Genomic DNA, 20,038 nt, shown 5'->3' with positions numbered 1-20,038 from the left:
TGATGCTGTAATTATTTGTTTAATTATCCTTTTGTATTTATGTGCTAATTTGTTAAAAAAATATATATGATGTATGTATGCACACATTTCTGATATAAGAAGCGAATAATAAAGAGGTGTTTATGGGTAGTGAATTTCTTTTTCTCCTAATAAAATACATTTTTGTGATTTATTTTTTAAATTACTGTAATAGCAAAAAAAGGAATAAACAGAATAATACACTTTTTTTAAATACTTGTTATTCCGATAATGGCAATACTAAATATACAATCCGAAGAAGAAAATTGTTATTAATAGACAATAAAACAAATATATGTAATTTTTTAAGTTATAAAAATAAATTGGATTATAGAAAGAAAAATGAGATTAAGGATAACCCAGTTTTCATTAGTTCCAAACTTTACAAAAATGAGGAAATGAAAAAGGATCAAATAGAAAATAAAAGTCTAAACGATTTTGAAAACCAAAAAATAAACTATATAAAAAAAATTATTCATGAAAAAGAAACAATTTATGCTTTAAGTTCAGGAACAAATTTAAGTGCAATTTCAATTATACGGATTTCAGGTTCTTTGAGCAAAATAATTTTAGAAATATTATTACATAAAGATGTAGAAAAGAAAGACGATAAAATAAATTCATATCCTATACAATTATCAGAAAGAGATGCTAAAAAAAAAAAAAAAAAAAAGTGGAATTTAGAACAAATTATAAAATTAAAGAAAAATATAGAAAGTAGAAAATTATATTATTCTAAAATATATGATAATTCAAATGACATTATTGATAATGTTATATATGCATATTTTAAATCTCCAAATTCATACACAGGGGAAGATGTTGTTGAAATATATTGTCATGGAAATCCATTTATCGTAAAAGAAATAATGAATGCTATTGATTATATAAATAATATAATGTATGAAATAATAAATGAAGAAAAAGAAAAAATAAGAATCAGGAATATAACACATGATGGTAATTACAACTATAATAATGAGTATTGTAACTATTTCGATAAAATAGAGCAAAATCTTTTTGATTTGAATAATTTTATAAAGATTCGAGAAAGTAAAAAAGGTGAATTTACCCAAAGAGCATTTGAAAATAATAAAATGAATCTTCTACAAATAGAAGGATTAAAAGAATTATTATTTTGTAAACAAAAAATTCAAAAAAAAATTGCTTTAAATTATTTAAATGGATATGCTAAAAATATTTACCTAAAATTGAGAAATAATATAAGGAAACTATTAGTATATATACAATTAAAAATCGATTTTGAAGATGAACATATAACTACAAAAAAAAAAAAAAAATATATTAACATGTTCATAAAAAAAAAAGTACGTAATGCTATTAAACATATAAAAGCAATTTTAAAAAGAAAGAATATTGAAAGTTTAAATACACCATCCAATGTTTTAATATTTGGAAATGTAAATGCTGGAAAAAGTACATTTATGAATTATATTTGTAATAGTGATATATCTATTGTTACAAAAATAAAAGGAACAACTATAGATATTATACAAAAAAATGTTAAAATATTTAACAACGATTATAATTTGTGCGATTCTGCTGGGATTAGTACTTTAGTGAATAAAAAGTTTGAAACAAATAAAAACATTATAGAAAAAGATAAGAAAAAAAAAAGTGTTCATAAAAAATTAGAATCAATTGGAATAAGGAAAACACTACAATTTTTAGAAAGCTGCTCATCTGTTTTGGTTTTGATAAATATAAATAACTATTTTAATGAGCTTAAAAATATTATATCACTTTTAAATGTAAAATTTATGAAAAAAACAAAAAAAACTCCCTACTTTTTTGTATGTATAAATAAATGTGACTTAGAACAAAATCCAAAGAAACTTTTAAATATAAAAAACAATATAAAGAAAATGCTTTTAAAATTAACTTCTCATATTTTTAAAAAATTTAGTAAAAAAATATTTTTTATATCCTCTAAAAAGGGTTATAATATAAATAAATTATTATCACATTTTAATAAAACTATGATAAAAATACATAATATTCATAATTCAATTATTACTATTAAAACAAACAAAAAAAAAAAAAAAAAAAAACACTCTATTGAAAATAGCAATAAAAATATATATTTCCTTCCATTTGAAAGACATAAAATATATTTAAAAGAATCATTAACACATTTATGTTTTGTTCAAAAAAATATTAACATAATAGATTTTGATATAATTGCAGAGGAAATTAAATTGGCTGTAAAACCTCTTCATGAAATAATTGGAAAAATTAGTAACGACCAAATTTTAGCAAACATATTAGATAATTTTTGTATTGGAAAATAAGCTTAACTAATAGTTCAGCATTTCAGAATTATGTAAAACTGCATATATATTGTGAATAAAAAGTTCATTTTAATTTTTTGTGAATTTAATTCAATTGTTCTTGTTTGTTTTATTAATTGCTTTCATATTATACATATTGCTCATGACATTAAAATTTTTTTATATTTTTTGTTAATTTTTATATAACACATGTTAGTTTGTATTAACATGTGTATAATGAGTATAAATCAAACTAAACAATAAAGTAGAATTACGAAAAATGAGGGAATAATAAGAAAAAAAAAAGGAAAAAAAACGTGAAGAACCATTCAACTTTGGCGCTTTTTTTATACAAAATGTGCTTCATATTGAAAAGGCTAAACAAAAAAAATATAAGAAAACAAATAAAGATAATATAACAAATTTATATTGGAAAAAATTAACAAAATGATAATACAATTAAACTGCTAATATATGTTAACAATCGAATTTCTTTTTAAGAAAATTATAATGGGGAATATAATAGGATTAACTATACTAACTGATCAAATAAAATATATAAATTATAATTATTTTTGAATAAAATATTTTCTAAAATTTAAGAAATAATTTTTGAATTTGTCTACATAATAATAATAAAAATAATATTTGTGAGAATAAAATAATAATGTATCTACAATAAATAAATTGGCTAGTTCCTTAAAAGTATAATATTTTAAATTATTTTTTAAGGTATTATTAATTACATTGCTATCATTTTCTTCTGAGTATTTTTTATATGAATTAAAATTATCATCTGTTTTAATTATTTTCATATATTGAAAACATACTATTTTTTTTATCAATTTGTTAAAATCATAAACTTTATATGTAGGTGCTATATATAATAAACTATTTGATTGTAATGAAAATAAATATGAATTTTTTTCAGAAAAATATAAATTATTATCTTCATTATAATTATTTCCAATTTTATTCATTTTTACATCTATTTTATTCGATATGCCTTGTATTATATTGGGTTCTTTGTTTAATTGTTCATAAAATTGTAAAACATCTTTTATCTCATTTTTCAAATTATAACCATTATGCATATTATTTGATAAAGCATTTGTTGAATCCTCAATTTTATTTAAATTCGGATCAGATACTATTTCTTTTGTTTGATCATTGAATTTGTTTGTGATATAGTTTTCTGCGTTAATTCCTGAAATGTTATTTTTAAATTTTTTTTCATCACAATTAGTAGTAATAATATGCAGGGTATTTGAATCTTTATTTTTGGAAATTTCTTTATTTTCTTTCACATTTAATAATCCAATTTTTATATCATCATAATTCATCCATTTTGGGGAAACTGCTAATTTAAAAATTTTCCATAAACTTTCTGATAATTCATTTTGAAAATCAGGATTTGATAATATTGATAAAAAAAACAATTTTACTATTTCTTTTGAATTTGCACTTTCTAAAACATTCAAAAGTATATTTTGCATATAATTAATTGAATGCCCTTTCATTTCGTTATTTGAAAATATTTCTTTGTATATAACATTACGAACATGTTGTGTAACATTTTCCGATTTAAATATATTATTTAGCCAATTTGTTGATATTCTAATTGCTTCAGGGTGATACATCGATTTTGTTATTAATTGGTATATATTTTTTTGAATTTCATTATTATTAGAAATATATGTACTTAACTCTAAAGCTGTATTTTTAAACATATCTTTTATTTCTTTTTCTTCAAACATTTTAATAAATAATTCATTCATTTGCCCTTTTGAACGTGATAATACATTTACAAAAAATTCAGACGCTATTTGTTTATTTTGTTCTTCTTTTACTATTATATATAATATATTTTCTATCACTTCTTTTATATTATTTTGTATTTTTTTAGAATTTTTTATTTCATTTACTATTTTGTCAACTTCTTTAACAATATAACTATTTATAAAGTCACTATTAAATATATATATAAAAAATACAAGTAAAATTGTTATTAAAGCTCCATTAAATATAAATGTATATTTAAAAAAGTTTATTTCACGCTCATATTTATTTACTAATGTTACCAACTTATCTATTATTTCATGATTATTATCAATATAGTTTTTATATATTAAAAATGGTAATTTACCATTTTTTTTATTTATAAATACATATTTTTTTAATTTAGGATTTTTATTTTTTATCGTTCTATAATTTCTAGTATAGATCATAAATCCTGGGATGTTTGTAATATTTTTTTTAAACATATTATAATTTTCTTTTACATTTTTCATTTTTTCAATATAATATTTATCATTAATATTGTCTATATATCTATTTTCTTTTTTATATGATAATATTTTGTTTATTTTTTTGACAATATCTGAAAATATATTATTTCGATTTAGTTTCCCATATTTCATAACATTTTTTATTTCCCTTGAATTTTGCATTTTTTATTTTTATAATAATTCAAAATTATTTCTACTATTTACATAAATGTATATCAAACTGTCTATAGCATTTAGAAGATGTCGACTATTGTATAATTTACAATATTTATCTTAATTTAGTGTTACATATTTTAATTCGATTTAACTGAAGTTGCTATTTGTATGTTTCCTTTTCATTTTCTTTTTACTAAACTTTTATTAAGAAAAGATATCAATTGTTTAATCCATAATATGTATGTATGTATATATATATATATATATATATATTTTTAAATATTTATAAACAAAATGTCATTATTGTATGCTTTCACTATTCTTTATATATAAATACAAAATGAAAATATACAATAATGACATTTTTCTTAAGATATTCTTATAAATTAATTATACAAGTTATACTTCAAAAAAATTCAAAATTAGTAAAAACTATAACACGCAACTGGTTACTCTATTTTTAAACGATATATACAATATTGTTGTATATATAATAAAAAGTTATGTATTTTTAAAAATTGTTTATATAATATTCTAAGAAATTTATATATGATATTTCATCTATACATCCTAAGAACATTGTAATATATATAAATATGAAAATACAAAAGCCCAACTAAAATTAAAAGAAAAAAATATTAATTAAAAATCGTTAAAAATAACAATTATATATTTACTTGACTTTTTTGTTATGAAAAATGCAGCATATTTGTTTGTACATGCAAAAGTTCATAAAAAAAAAAAAAAAGTCATATTTACTAAGTAATTTGTTAATTTAAATATTGTTTTGTTTTGCATTTTTTTGTCAATAAAAATATAATAAAAATTTAATAACACAAAAAATGCAATAGAAATATTTTAATAAAATAACTAAATTAAACAAGCTTTGTTAATATTCATGGGTGTTAATATATTTATATATTTTTTTAATTATAAATAAATATAATTTTGTCCAAAATAATTTAAATCGCATTTTAATTAAGTTTATGAAATGTCATTATAAAAATGGAAACATACACAAAAATATGCATTTGCCATCATCACAATTTTATGTAATCCCCATTTTGTCAACAAAAATAATAAAAAAAATCACACCCCAAATAAACAAATCAAAAATAAATATATAACATGTATGTATTGCCTACTCAGTTTTTCCATGGAAAATGAAAAAAATAATACAATATATTAAAACCACATATATTTATAATAAACTATGTATACTATAAAATAATCAGACATATAATTTTAACTAATTATTATTGTGAAAAATCCTAATTTGCAAAGAAGCTGAACTAATAGAATGTCACTTGTATAATATATACTTCATATATTTTTCAATTTTATAAATTCATAAATGCGATGATATGCAACTAATGTATCATAATCGTTTTGGCCATATAAAAATGAGCAACTTATTTTTTGTAAACTTCATAATATTTATATTTTTAATTATTAGTTTTTTTTTTTTTTTTAAATAAAACGATATTAACACACAACAGCTTATTCATATATATACACATGTGCTTGTTCATGGTCAAACCTCAATAAGTTTTAAAATTGCGTATATTAAAATTGGGCAATATTTGAAGGGGAGTATGCAAACTACACATTCTTCACTATATATATGATTTCTTTAAATATGAAAAATAACATAACTACAATTTAAATAAATATACTTAATATATATTTTAAAAACAAATAAGCATAAATATTAAAAAGATAAAAATAATTGCATTTGAAAAAACTACAAATTGAAAATTAAAAAAAAAAAATATAATTAAACTGCTTTTCATAATAATATAAAAAAAAATTCAAATAATTTCTATAAATTATCGATTGTGATAAACTACAAAAATTGTTAATAAACTTACACAAAAAATAAATATGATTATAAAATAATTTGATATAATATGCATATTGATATATATATATATTTGGTGAAAAAAATAATCGAATTCACGGGGTTAACTATAAATGTTCGTACTATATATATAATGATATGGACATGTCAAATCACACATGTTTGTTTTATTATTTTTTGAAATCATAACATGTTTTCCATATAAAAAGTTTGATATATTTAAATATAGTATTTATTTTGAGAATTGTTATTTGAAATGTCTATATAAAGTTTGAGTTGGATAAGTTAATTGGATTGTAGCCGTTTTTTATTTATTCATATATTGATAACAATTATTATTGTTGGAAATTCTGGGATTATCGTTATTATTGTTGGAAATTCTAGTACTATTATTGTCATTATTATATGCATTCGAAAATAATTGTTTGTAAACATTGTTCATATTTGTGTTTTGCATATATAACCCATTGTGTAAATTATTTATATTTTTAGAATTGCAGTTCATTTGATAGCCTTTTAAATTGACAGTTTGATTTTTTATTGTATTTTCTTCAACTGCATTTTTCAACGATAAAATATGCATCTCTTTATTTGTATTATGTATATTTGAAGTGCCTCCATTGAAATGTTTTGACATAAAATAATTGTTACAAATATTGCCACTATTAATGTTTAACTTTTGAATATTTCCTGAAATGTCTAATCCATCTATTTCATGATTCATATAGACATTATCATTTACTAAATTGCATGGATTAACCGTTTCTAAGTTTATATCTTTATCATAGATGTCATTTGAAGCATTTATTCCTGATCGATAATTCGAAATTCCAAGATATGCTTCCATATTATGCTCCATCTTTTTTATTTCATATAAATTCATATTGTTGTTATTCACAAATACATAATTATATTCATTCTTATTTTGTTTTAAATTATTTTCTGTCTCATTAAAATTAGAAAGAATATTTATTTGATCATCATTTAAATTATTTACATCTATATCTACACTATTATTATAAATAGAACCCAATTTATTATTTCCAATATTTATATTGGGTTCAATATTCATATTATCTCCTATATTTTTACCCATTCCATTATTGTTGAAAAATATATTATTATTCAAATTAAATTGTTTTTGTAATATATAATTATTCATATTATCTTGCATATATTTATGAGTACTATTTGATATTTTTAAATTGTTATTGTTATCTAAATTATTTTCAAAAAATTCACAATTCATTTCATTCATATTTTTGTTATTAGACATATTATTTTTATAAATCATATTAGATAAATTATTAATATTTTCAATAAATTCTGGATTATTTATATGTACAATATTGTTATTCTCAAAATATTCATTCATATATGGCATAATATTATTAACAATATTATTCATGTTCAAATCATTAACTCCATTATATATATTAAGTAATGAAGAATTTATAAAATCTTTATTTTCAAACTCGTTTAATTTTATACATTTTGAACGTTTTTGAGAATGTATATATGATTCTGATAATTTTTTTTCTATATTATTTTCTTTATCACATTTTTCATAAAATTCGTTATTATTTACATTGTTATTATTTATACCATTATTATTTACATTGTTATTATTTATACCTTTATTATTTACATTGTTATTATTTATACCTTTATTATTTACATTGTTATTATTTATACCTTTATTATTTACATTGTTATTATTTATTATATACCTTTATTATTTACATTGTTATTATTTATACCTTTATTATTTACATTGTTATTATTTATACCTTTATTATTTACATTGTTATTATTTATACCTTTATTATTTACATTGTTATTATTTATACCTTTATTATTTACATTGTTATTATTTATACCTTTATTATTATTTTCACATTCCTCGCCATCTATCTGTATAGAAATATTTCGGCTATTCGATTTCATTTCACTTAAAATGCTACTATTACTATAACTACTAATTGATGAACTAGTATGTATACTACTACATTCTGACGAAAAGCTGATACTATATTCTGACGAGAAGTTGCTACTACTTTCACTTATACTTCTGAGCATGCTACTACTCGTTTCACTACTACTTCTACTAATAATACTATCCAAACTTCTCATTTTATCATATATATCTTTATATATTTTATCATTGTCATTATCATAATTATTGCAAACATATGCTTGGATATTTTTTTTATTTTCATGAACGCTTTCAACTTGTTTTCCCACAAAAGATGTAGAACTTTCTTGGGGATTAAGAGGTATAGCTTTTTGATTCTGAATCAATAAATTGTTTGATTCTACTTTTGTGTTACTATTTTCGTATACAACTGGTAAATTCAAAACACGTTTATTAATTGTTTTATTAACATCTTTGGAATTTTCATATAATTCAAAACCTCTAAATAAACCTTGATTTACATTCTTATTTAAAACATTTGAATTTTCTTGTTTATAAAAATTCAAATTTGAATTATATATTTCAAAAGACATGTTATTATTTATGTCCATATAATTGCGATAATTATTATAGTTTATTTGGGAAATATCTACATTATTTTCTGTTTCGATTTCTTTAATATTATTATTACCACATGGGGTAGTACGAAGCATATTATTTTGAAATTCATTTGTTTGATTTGGAACTAATTTATTACATATATTTGGTTTTATACTATTTTCATTTATAACTGCTTTGTCTAATATATTAGAATTGGCAACATTATTCATATTGTTTGCAAATTGTAAATATAAAGAATAGTTAGATATATCACAATTTTGTTCAGAATGTATTTTTTTATTATTACTATTACTATTGTTATTACTATTACTATTGTTATTATTATTACTATTGTTATTATTATTACTATTGTTATTATTATTACTATTGTTATTACTATTACTATTGTTATTATTATTACTATTGTTATTACTATTACTATTGTTATTACTATTACTATTGTTATTATTATTACTATTGTTATTACTATTACTATTGTTATTACTATTATTACTATTATTGTTATTACATGCTATTTCATTTTTCCCTAATATTTCTTCTTCACTATTTTGCCCTTTTTCAAATATTTGTTTGTTATTTCTTTGAAAATTGTACATAATATTGTTTCGTTTTTGACCTAATTCAAAACGTTCAGGACCATCGATATTTATATTCATTGTGTTTCCAATTCCTGTAAAATCAGATAAACTTTTAATCGGCAATCCACCATTGATATTTTCTACACATTCTTGATTTTGTAACTCTATTCTAGCTCTTTTGTTATTAAAATTTTGAAAATATGGATTATTTTCATTTATCAAATTAGATGCATGTTGATAATCCATATTAATTCCAGGGCTATTCATATAAAAGTTGTTTCCATTAGTTTGCATTCTGTTCGTATTATTTAAAAGGTTAGAAGTATTATTGTTTCCTGAATAGTCATTTCTACAATTCTGAATTGAACATGAATTTGAGATAAATTCAGCATTTATATTATCATTTCGAAAATTGCCATTATTATATGCAGAATCATTTGGAATAGAATTCATCATATTATCATTTCGTTGAATATTCTGAAAATTTGGATATTGAAAATTAAAAGAATTTTTTCCTATACAATTGTTTATACTATTGAAGTTATTTTGATTTCCAGATAAAATATAATTCTGTATATTATTAGTAGTAATATTTTGTAAACTATTATTAACATTATTATCAATTTGATTATAAATCCCATCTATTTGTGTTTCTAACATATTTGATTTTATATCATCTTTTACACTTTTTGATTTTGTTTGTTTTTTATTTTTATTTTGTTTTTTATTTTTATTATTGTTATAATTTTCTATAATTGTAGAAATAGCTAATTTTACATCATTTAAAGAACTTGTAAGGATTGCTTCATTCATATTAAGAACTCCTTCTTTTGTAATTCCATGATAAAATGGGCATTGTATTTCATGATTCAATCCAGATAATTCAATCCAAACTTTATTAATATCATTATCCTTTATAACACGTAGTCTACTATTACATTGACTATTTAAAAAACATATAAAATTGCGAACATATCGTCTACCGGTAACACTACTATTCAAATATTTATATCCCATATTTGTTGCTCTATTCTTTCCATCTTGTATACTTAAACAAGTATCTAAATATATCCATCTAAATCTATTTCCACTAAAATTTTTTTTTTCTTCATATAAATCCTTAAAACTTATACAAGTTGAGCCTGTTGCTTTTATTTCAACTCTATGATTTCTTATATTTGTCATAATAATAATTTGTCCTGTGCAGTTTTCATGTTGTGAACATATAAATGTATATTCTATATGTCTTTCAGTAGCAATTATATTTTGATAAACTAATCCTATATCTTCACATTTTTTAAATGCTAAAAATTCAGATGCAACTGGTACTAGGAAATCAAATATTCCATTTTTATTTTTTTCAAATCTATATCTTAATAATCTTTTTTTTTTTTTTTTTTTTTTTGAATGGTCAAATTTATTCATCTTTTCTATTTTTGATTTTCTATATTTATCTACTTTTGCTTTTATACTTTTAAAATGATCATATAAAATATCTGTTATACCATCTTCTCCTAAATTCAAATTGATATTTCGTTCGTCATTTAATGATGATCTACGATTATTACTTCCATTTTTATTACGTGATTTTTTTTTTTTTTTTTTTTTTATATGTTCTTTTTTAACTTTATTTGTTTCCTCTTGAATGTCTACTGAAATTATTTCATGTTCAATTTGTTCAACTCTATTTCGTTTTCGAATATTTTTCTTCTTTTCTAAATTTATAATTTTATTATCTTGAATTTGAGCATCATTATCGTCCACTTCAATAAAAATAGTTTTCACTATTTTTACATCATCATCGTCATTTATTTCTTTTTTTATTTTTTTTAAATTCTCATTTCCTAACTTTGATTTTGTTTTTTTTGATTTCCATTTTACTAAACCATCCTTATTATCAAGGCTTTTGTTATCATTCCTATTCATACTATAGTCTTTATCGTCAAATTTTTTATTCTTTTTGGAATAATAAGATAAACAATATGTATCGTTTTGCCCTTCTGAAGAATCCTCTATTTCAATTACATAATTATTTGCGCTACTAGATGTATTGTTTGCTTTTTCCGCATTTTTAGGCAAACTTTCTGTTTCGCTTTTTCCCACATTTTTAGACAAACTTTCTGTTTCGCTTTTTTCCATATTTTTTCCCACATTTTTAATATTAAATTCCATACTTTTTTTATCTGGCACCGTTTCTTCAAAACATATAGGGAGTGTACCAATCGCTTCCTCTACAAGATCATCACTTTTTATATCAATAGTTGTAATGCTTTCTTCTATATGGAAATCTGTTTTATTCATTTCGTCATTACTACCTTTATCTTTATCACCATTTTCTAAGCTCGCATCTATATTTAAGAGGCAGCATTTATCTATGCCGTATTTTTTTTTTTCTAGATCGTTATCAAATCTTGTATTATTATACCCCATATCATCCATATTGGCATTTTTAGAATCACAAAAATTATTACCTTTAGAATTGTTTGTTTCACAATGGTTACAATAATTATTTTCAAGAAATAAATTATTTATATCTGTTTTAAATGGTTCTGTAAATTTAGAACTTGTAAATTCATTTTTTGATTCTGGAAGTATATCTATATGACTATGACATGAATTTTCTAAATAATTATTTTCTTTATTTTCAGAAATTATATTTTCTATTAATTTACCCGAATCATTATCGCTTATTTTTTCACACATATCTTTATTTTTTAATTCAATTAAAATATTACAATTTTCATTACTTTCTTGTTTATCAATCAAATATTCATTTTTTTCTTCAAAATGAGTTTCACACTTTTCGCTCTCATTTATATTCACAATATCTTTATGCTTTTCCATTTTTGTCTACTTTTGTTTACTTCGTATTTATATTATTTTGATTCAAACAAAATTGAAATAATTTATATTCCGAGTAAATCAATGAAGTATGTAAATAAAAAAGGGAATATTCATAAAAAAAAAAAAAATATGTATGAAATTGAAAGTTAATTTTTTTGATGAAACGTATCTAATATATATTATAAGTATATGAATTAATTAAATGAGTGTATATATATATGTGAAAACAAAACTAATGCTTAAAAACTAAAAAAAATAATAATTATTATTATTATTACAAGTAACGAAAAATATACGAGTAACACTTCAAATGTTTGAAACGAACAACTTTGTAAAAAAATTGAAAAAAGTTGAAAAAAGCACAAACTATACAACTACATACAGAGAAAAGAAAAAGGATGATGATAATTAAAATTATTTAATTATATTAATATTTAAAAAAAGAAAAAAAAAACTAATATATTTATATCAAATGTACCCAAGTTTAGTACATTAAGATATATACAAAATTGAAAAAAAATATAACGAAATCTATAAATATTAAGTACATATGTATATGATATGACTACTTTATAATGCTATTTTTAAATTATAAAAAAAAACTTCATAATATAAAAAATCATAAATGAATGATAAACTTTATAAATATAACAAAAGCCCATACACACACGTATAAACATATATACAAAAAAGTCTACAATAAAAAAAATGCTTTAAAAAGTATATAACATGAATTATTATATTTAATTAAAACACAACTATATAAAAAATTATAAATGCGTTTTTATAAATTACATGTAAAAAAACTAAATGAATTTATGCAACAAAATTTAAATACTAATATATATAAGTCTGCATTATTATAATTTTTTTTTTATATAATGCAACATACATATGTTTTTATTATTTAGACTATTTTCTATATATACATATATAGGAATAATTGTTAATACATAATTTAATAAAATGTGTATATATGTTAATAAATAAAAAGAGACAACATACAAAGTGTAATCAATATTGTTGTGTTGCTAAAAAGGAATACTTAATTACGAATTTGTTTTTTTATAAAAAATGGGAAATCATAAAAAATAACTAAAACTATAACAAGTGCATACATGCATTAAAATAAAAGATATGGATTAGTGTTTTAATACAAATAGATTGATTTTGTATATATAAAACTATCAAAATAAAAATTATAATACTACTTTTTTTTTAATAATTTTAATTAAATATAACAAAAAAAACACATATATATATAATACAAAAATAATTCACTTTAGCATATAAAACAATACATATGATGTTGCAACCATATAGTTATACACATCATATAAAATAATATATGAAATAAAATATTTTTGATGGTTATATGCATAGATCGGGAAAATAATTCCTTTATGATGAATATAAAATATAAAAATAAAAAAAAAATATGTATAACGTGTGTGATAATAATATTACTAACTACGTGTGTGTGTATATATATAATACACAAATCAAAGAAAAAATAAACTTATAAAAAAACTACTATAATTATATAAATAAAATAAATATATATCACGAAAATTTTACTATGCAAATATATAAAATTATGATGATATTACAACATATAAGCATTCAAATATCTTTTATTAATAATATACTATAACACAATTAAAAAGTTGGAGCTAAATTAAAAGATCAAATATATTAACCATCTCTATTTCTTTACATTTAAACAGTTTTTCTATTTTTCAAGATTCTTATCACAAATAGGCATTCGCATAAACGCATTGCACACTATTGTATGTACTATTTATAATGATATATGTACATATATATATGCATATAATATAATATCGAGATAATATAGATATACATATACCCACAAATGTACAATATGAACTCGTAAATATCTTAATATGCAATTACATTAATACGAATTAAACGATATATATGTTAATTAACAAACAAGTGAGGAATACCATCATATCATAACACATAGCATTTTATATTCCCTTTTTTCTTGAAATACTATCCTAAAGAGGAAACATAGCATGAATATATTAACACGGAAAGTATATTTATAAATTGGCAATTTTATTATATAAAATATATAATATAAAAACTTATTAAATATATTAATTCCTATGTAATTATATCAACAAAAATAAAAAAAAAACTGAAAATTGTATGAAAATATGAGAAACTTGTATGAAAAATTAAACAGAAGAAATATATATATATATATATATATCATTTAAAAATATATAAAAAAAATAAAACCTAGGAAATATTTCAATAAACTTATGCAAAATAATAAATAAATCTTGAAAATATATCAAAACCTACCATAAAGTAGTACTAATTACTCCATATTCCCTCCATTTTAATGTTTATTTTTATGAATACATGATGGAAAATATAACTTCTATCTTGTAATTATGCGTTGGATTTAATACATGGAGCCAAGTGCATTCTACATTCAAATATAATAATTTTAAAAACAGTTTCAAAGGGGTGTGTTTGAATCAAACAAAGAATACCACCCATAAAAGTAAATATAAGTAAACTTTATCATATTTTACTATAATTATATGCGTGTACTTTTTTAATACTAAAGTACTGGTTATATATAATAATAGTTGTACTTTTTTACATTTTAAGGACAGTATATATATTCTATGGGTATATTATATTTTAGCTTTAACACGTAATGATTTGCATATATTTTATATATATTCAATTCGGCATTTTTCTATATGTTTATTTTATATATATTACTATTAAAATAAAAACATTTATGTATTCTTATTTATGTTAGTCATTTAAATTTTTTTCAGTTAATGATTTTAAAATACATAAATATTTATGAAATTTATATAAATTAAAAAAACGAAAAGGTGTACATATTAAGAAAGAGAAATATCCCAATTAAAATGTAATAATGTAAAACGAAAGTGTTATATATGCATATATTCTATATTATGTATAATAAAAACAAAAAAAATAAATTTTGAAAAATCAAACATATTCGAAAAGGTTTTCTTCTTCTTGTATCGGCTTATTTATTTCTAGTTAGTCATTGAATTTCTGAAACCACGTATCCGCGTAACTCTTAATTCCGATATTTTGTGAAAACTAAAAAAAATATAACAATTTATACACACATTAGTATGCATATACAATTGTAATAATACCAACTTTATGCACTATTGAGCCAATGTTCTCAATATATCACAAAGGATATAGAAATAAAAAACAAGCAAATATGTGTGTAAAATCTATATTTTTTTTATAACAAAAAATATATGAATAGACAATAATTTTGTGTTTAATTACACTTGCTATTTGTGTTTTTTCCTGCACATGCAAGGTTATAATATGATTTTTTTTTTTTTTTTGTTATTACACATATTTCAACTAGCCATAATTCCAATAGTGATATTATGTATAAAAAAAATGTTAAATGTGACCCTTATTAAGCTACTATCGAATTAATTCATCATATATTAATGATATAGCAGTAGTAGAATATTTATATAGGGTGTGTATATACAAAAACAGTGTGTATTAAACAAAATATATAGATATAATATAATATATACACATGTACATTCATACCTTTAAGTCTATATCGGATACATCGAAACTTCGGCCTACGTTGTTTCCCACATAAAAACTGTTTCTAAAATTGAATAATAAACTGGAAAAGTAATTAGTTAATTTTCTGATTATTTTATTTTTATATACTATCCAAAAAAGTAAATTTTTTAAAAAATCATCATTATTTAATTTATTAAATAATTTTTTTTCATCCAAATTGATTGAAGAATTATAAATTTGATCACACAAAAAAAATTCTATAAATTGGATATCATCTTTATGTTTTTCTTTTAATAAAATATATTTTTCATTTTTATGTATAATTTTATTTATATATGTGTCTAATATTTTTAATACTAATTTATTAATATTTAAATAGTTGCGTTTTCTTATATTTTTTGTTAATATACAAATTTCTTCTGAATTAAATATATCGATACTTAGTTTTATAAAATTTTTTAAATCTTCATTTGTTATCATATTCATATTATTTTCAATAAATTTATAAAAATCATTAAAATAATATTTTAAAATAATTAAATATTTTATTCCTTCTATGCACATATATAAACAGTATTGTCCTATTTCTGGCTTACTATATATGTCTATTTCACTAATTTCGCATTTCCCTAACGAAAAAAAATAATTCAAACTGTTACAGTTTAATACTACTTTAGAGCGTTTGGAGCCTTTATAGTTATTATGGCTACTCATTTTTTTTTTTTTCTCTCTTTTTAAATTTGAGTTGTTAATAAATGTTTCTGCTAATCTATGTTTATTATTTTTGGGAAATATATATATATTTTTTTGTTTTTCTTTGTAATTATATACAGGGGATGATGTGGAAAAACGATAAAAATATTTTCTTATCAAATAAATATAGCAATCACTATGTTTTAATTGTTTCTTCAATATATTCATAAATATGTTTGTTTCATTTGGAGAAAAAATATTCCGATATTTTTCTTGGCTCTTAATATTATTCCATAGTATCAGAGAGCTTGATGAAAAAGGGAAATGGTTAGTTTGGATAATCGTGGGGCTTTTAATTTGTTTGCGTTTTTTTGGGTTTTCAGAAATGAACAAAGAATTAAAATAAAATTGCGATTTTTTAAAATCAGATATCTTTGAAAAAAAATTTGGTAATTTATTAAATTTTAAATTTTCATAATCATGAACACATGATGATATGTTTGTTTGGTTTGAAAAAATAACAATTTGATAATTTCGGGTATTTAATAAATTAAAAAGAGCTTTAAAAACATTTCTATCGAATAATATATTATTATTATGTTTCCCATGTTTGGTGTTAACTAATGTATCATTAAAATCAAACGATGATATTTTGACTGGTTTTGATACTAAATAAGACAATAGTTTATTATACCGAATTTCTTTATTTTTTATTAACTTTATTTTATTTAAAGATTTTCTTTCAGCTAGCCGTTTTATTGTAATATTTTCATCTAACACTGTTTTAAAAACACAACAATAATATCTATTCCATTGTTTTTCTAAATTACAATTTTTTAAATAATATAAAAATTTTAAATATTTTACGCATACTGATCGTTTTATTTTCATAGAACCGCTCGAATTTATCACAGCGGACATTTTTATTCCATGCTTCTATACTTCCGCCACTATTATTTTTATTTTTGTATATTTTTTGTTTATTTTTTTGTTTCCTTACTCTACTATATGGAAGTGATTCAACTTATATATATAATACCTACGTAGTTATTATTTTACCCCGATTTTCCCTATTTTTTTAGTTTCCTTACTTGTCTATTGATTTTGAATTTTTGGCGATATTTCATAAAAAAATCGAAATTAATTAACTAAATTTTGTGTAATAGAACTAAAAATATATTAACAAGTCAGGTTAAAAATTGAACTCTTTACAGTATAAATAACAAAATAAAAACAATTAAAACGCATTAAACAACTGGATAAACAGAGAGTATATAAAAAAACAAACAACATTGATCTCTTTTAATTAAAACACCAGTGAACATAAAATACTCTTTTCTAATAATAACACTGGAAGGTGGAAAGTAGCAATATCTTATTTAACTTACTATACATTTTTTTTTCATTTATTATTTTTTTTAATTATAAGGAAAAAGAAAAAAAAAATTGATACATATATTAACTTCTATTTATTGGTGCATCGATAAAAATGCAGAATAATACACATAAAAATGACCATATTATTTAATTTAAAATTTTCGGAAAAAAAATAAAATGAAGAGAGCAAGCCGAAATTTATATAAAAAAAAATTCTAAGAATATAAAAAAATATATTCACATTTTTATTAGCATAATAATATATATTTTATATGGGGCTTAAACTCATTTTAGCCTATCTAAGTAAGTAACTGAATTGGAAAAATCACAAAATATAAAATAATATAAATACCTTATAGAAAGCATAAAACCTTTTTTATTATGATTTGCAGTTCTATCACTATAGTTAATATTATCCATATAAATATATTGCATGTTCATGTACTATTATATAGATATACTGAAAAGCAACTGCTCCCTTTAACCTTTGAATATACAATAACACACTTTATTGTTTTATATATTTTTATAGTATTATATCTAGATTTAATGAAACCTGGTTTTGGATTAATTGGGAATAATATAAAAAACGCTGCATTTAATTGTTTTACTAATATTGTTTATAAAAACAAATATCTTACGTAATACTTAAATAAAATAAAAAAATATGAACATATATATCCTTTCAGAATATTATGATTTGTTCATGTATTTTTGGTTTATTTCTATCCATTTTAAATATACTTTTTTCGAACAGTCAATATAATTTATTTCTTTTACACACATTTAACTTATCAAAAAAAATATGTCTATGATATTGGGATAATTCATATTAATACTATACATATATACACTTAATGTAAAAATTATTTTTTTAATTTATAGAAACGTAGTCAACAAAAAACTTATGAAAATGTCTGATGAAGAAGAGAGAGCAATTGCAGCTGCAGGGAAAGATGAAAACGGGGACTCGATTTTTGGTGCGTTTTATATTACACATAACATGCGCAGCTATAATATATGCATAATATATATTTTTCATTTCTTTTTTTCAGGAAAAATTGTAAGAAAGGAAATAAAAGCAGATATCGTATATGAAGACGATAAGGTAACTCACCAAATACCATATATATATTACACAAAAAATGAAAACATTACAATTATGTATTACACAATTGAAACATTGACATACATTCATTTTTTATAGGTTCTTGCTTTTAACGATATCAACCCTCAAGCACCTGTACATATATTAGTCATTCCCAAAATGCGAGATGGTTTAACAAGACTTAGTAAAGCCGAAGAAAAACATAAAGAAATACTTGGTCACCTAATGTGGGCAGTATGTTTTTTTTTTCCACGTCATTTATTTGGCTAGATTTATTTATATATTATGAACAGTTCATATATTTTCCCGATAGATAAAATATGCACACGATTTATTCATTCCTCTTTTTATATTATTTTTAAAAGGTTGCAGAAATTGTGAGAAAAAACAATTTAGGAGATTTTCGTCTAGTTGTAAACAATGGACCTGAAGCTTGCCAATCTGTTTATTATCTTCATTTACATATTTTAGCAAAACGACAAATGAAATGGCCCCCCGGATAAAATTAAAAAAAAAACAAACAATAAAAATAAAAATACCACTGAATTTATGAAATCATTTTATCAATATTAAATGGAGGCTAAAAAGCGTAGACCCAAAATGAAACCACAAAGATACATAGTTTTATCGATTTTATTAATCTTATTTTTTTTTATTTTTATTATTCTGCTATTTTTTCTTTATTTACAAAAGAAAT

At 20.6% G+C, this 20,038-nt stretch overlaps 5 protein-coding genes across 5 annotated transcripts; 2 read left to right on the top strand and 3 right to left on the bottom strand.

Annotated features, from left to right (window-relative positions):
- Positions 1-122: 122 nt before the first annotated feature.
- On the top strand, positions 123-2,330 carry PBANKA_0713700 (tRNA modification GTPase, putative; the record flags this gene model as incomplete). Its single annotated transcript, XM_034564046.1, has 1 exon — positions 123-2,330. One exon carries the CDS (start codon positions 123-125, stop codon positions 2,328-2,330), a length of 2,208 nt encoding a protein of 735 aa, XP_034420882.1.
- Positions 2,331-2,878: 548 nt separating this feature from the next.
- PBANKA_0713600 (conserved protein, unknown function) lies at positions 2,879-4,759 on the bottom strand (the record flags this gene model as incomplete). Its single annotated transcript, XM_034564045.1, has 1 exon — positions 2,879-4,759. One exon carries the CDS (start codon positions 4,757-4,759, stop codon positions 2,879-2,881), a length of 1,881 nt encoding a protein of 626 aa, XP_034420881.1.
- Positions 4,760-6,921: 2,162 nt separating this feature from the next.
- On the bottom strand, positions 6,922-12,572 carry PBANKA_0713500 (conserved Plasmodium protein, unknown function; the record flags this gene model as incomplete). Its single annotated transcript, XM_034564044.1, is given in 2 exon segments — positions 6,922-8,339; positions 8,354-12,572. The coding sequence occupies 2 exon segments, from the start codon at positions 12,570-12,572 to the stop codon at positions 6,922-6,924; spliced, it is 5,637 nt and encodes a 1,878-aa protein (XP_034420880.1).
- A 3,063-nt stretch (positions 12,573-15,635) lies between these two features.
- PBANKA_0713400 (phosphatase, putative) lies at positions 15,636-17,777 on the bottom strand (the record flags this gene model as incomplete). Its single annotated transcript, XM_034564043.1, has 2 exons — positions 15,636-15,698; positions 16,182-17,777. The coding sequence occupies 2 exons, from the start codon at positions 17,775-17,777 to the stop codon at positions 15,636-15,638; spliced, it is 1,659 nt and encodes a 552-aa protein (XP_034420879.1).
- A 728-nt stretch (positions 17,778-18,505) lies between these two features.
- PBANKA_0713300 (histidine triad nucleotide-binding protein 1, putative) lies at positions 18,506-19,844 on the top strand (the record flags this gene model as incomplete). The annotated part of the gene is made up of 6 exons (XM_034564042.1): positions 18,506-18,536; positions 18,766-18,874; positions 19,119-19,213; positions 19,289-19,341; positions 19,441-19,575; positions 19,707-19,844. 6 exons carry the CDS (start codon positions 18,506-18,508, stop codon positions 19,842-19,844), a joined length of 561 nt encoding a protein of 186 aa, XP_034420878.1.
- Positions 19,845-20,038: the final 194 nt, after the last annotated feature.

The sequence above is a fragment of the Plasmodium berghei genome (genome assembly GCF_900002375.2).
Source record: "Plasmodium berghei ANKA genome assembly, chromosome: 7".
Classification (NCBI taxonomy): domain Eukaryota; phylum Apicomplexa; class Aconoidasida; order Haemosporida; family Plasmodiidae; genus Plasmodium; species Plasmodium berghei.
Note: the sequence above shows the minus strand (reverse complement) of the source record. Positions and strands in the feature narration are given on the sequence as shown.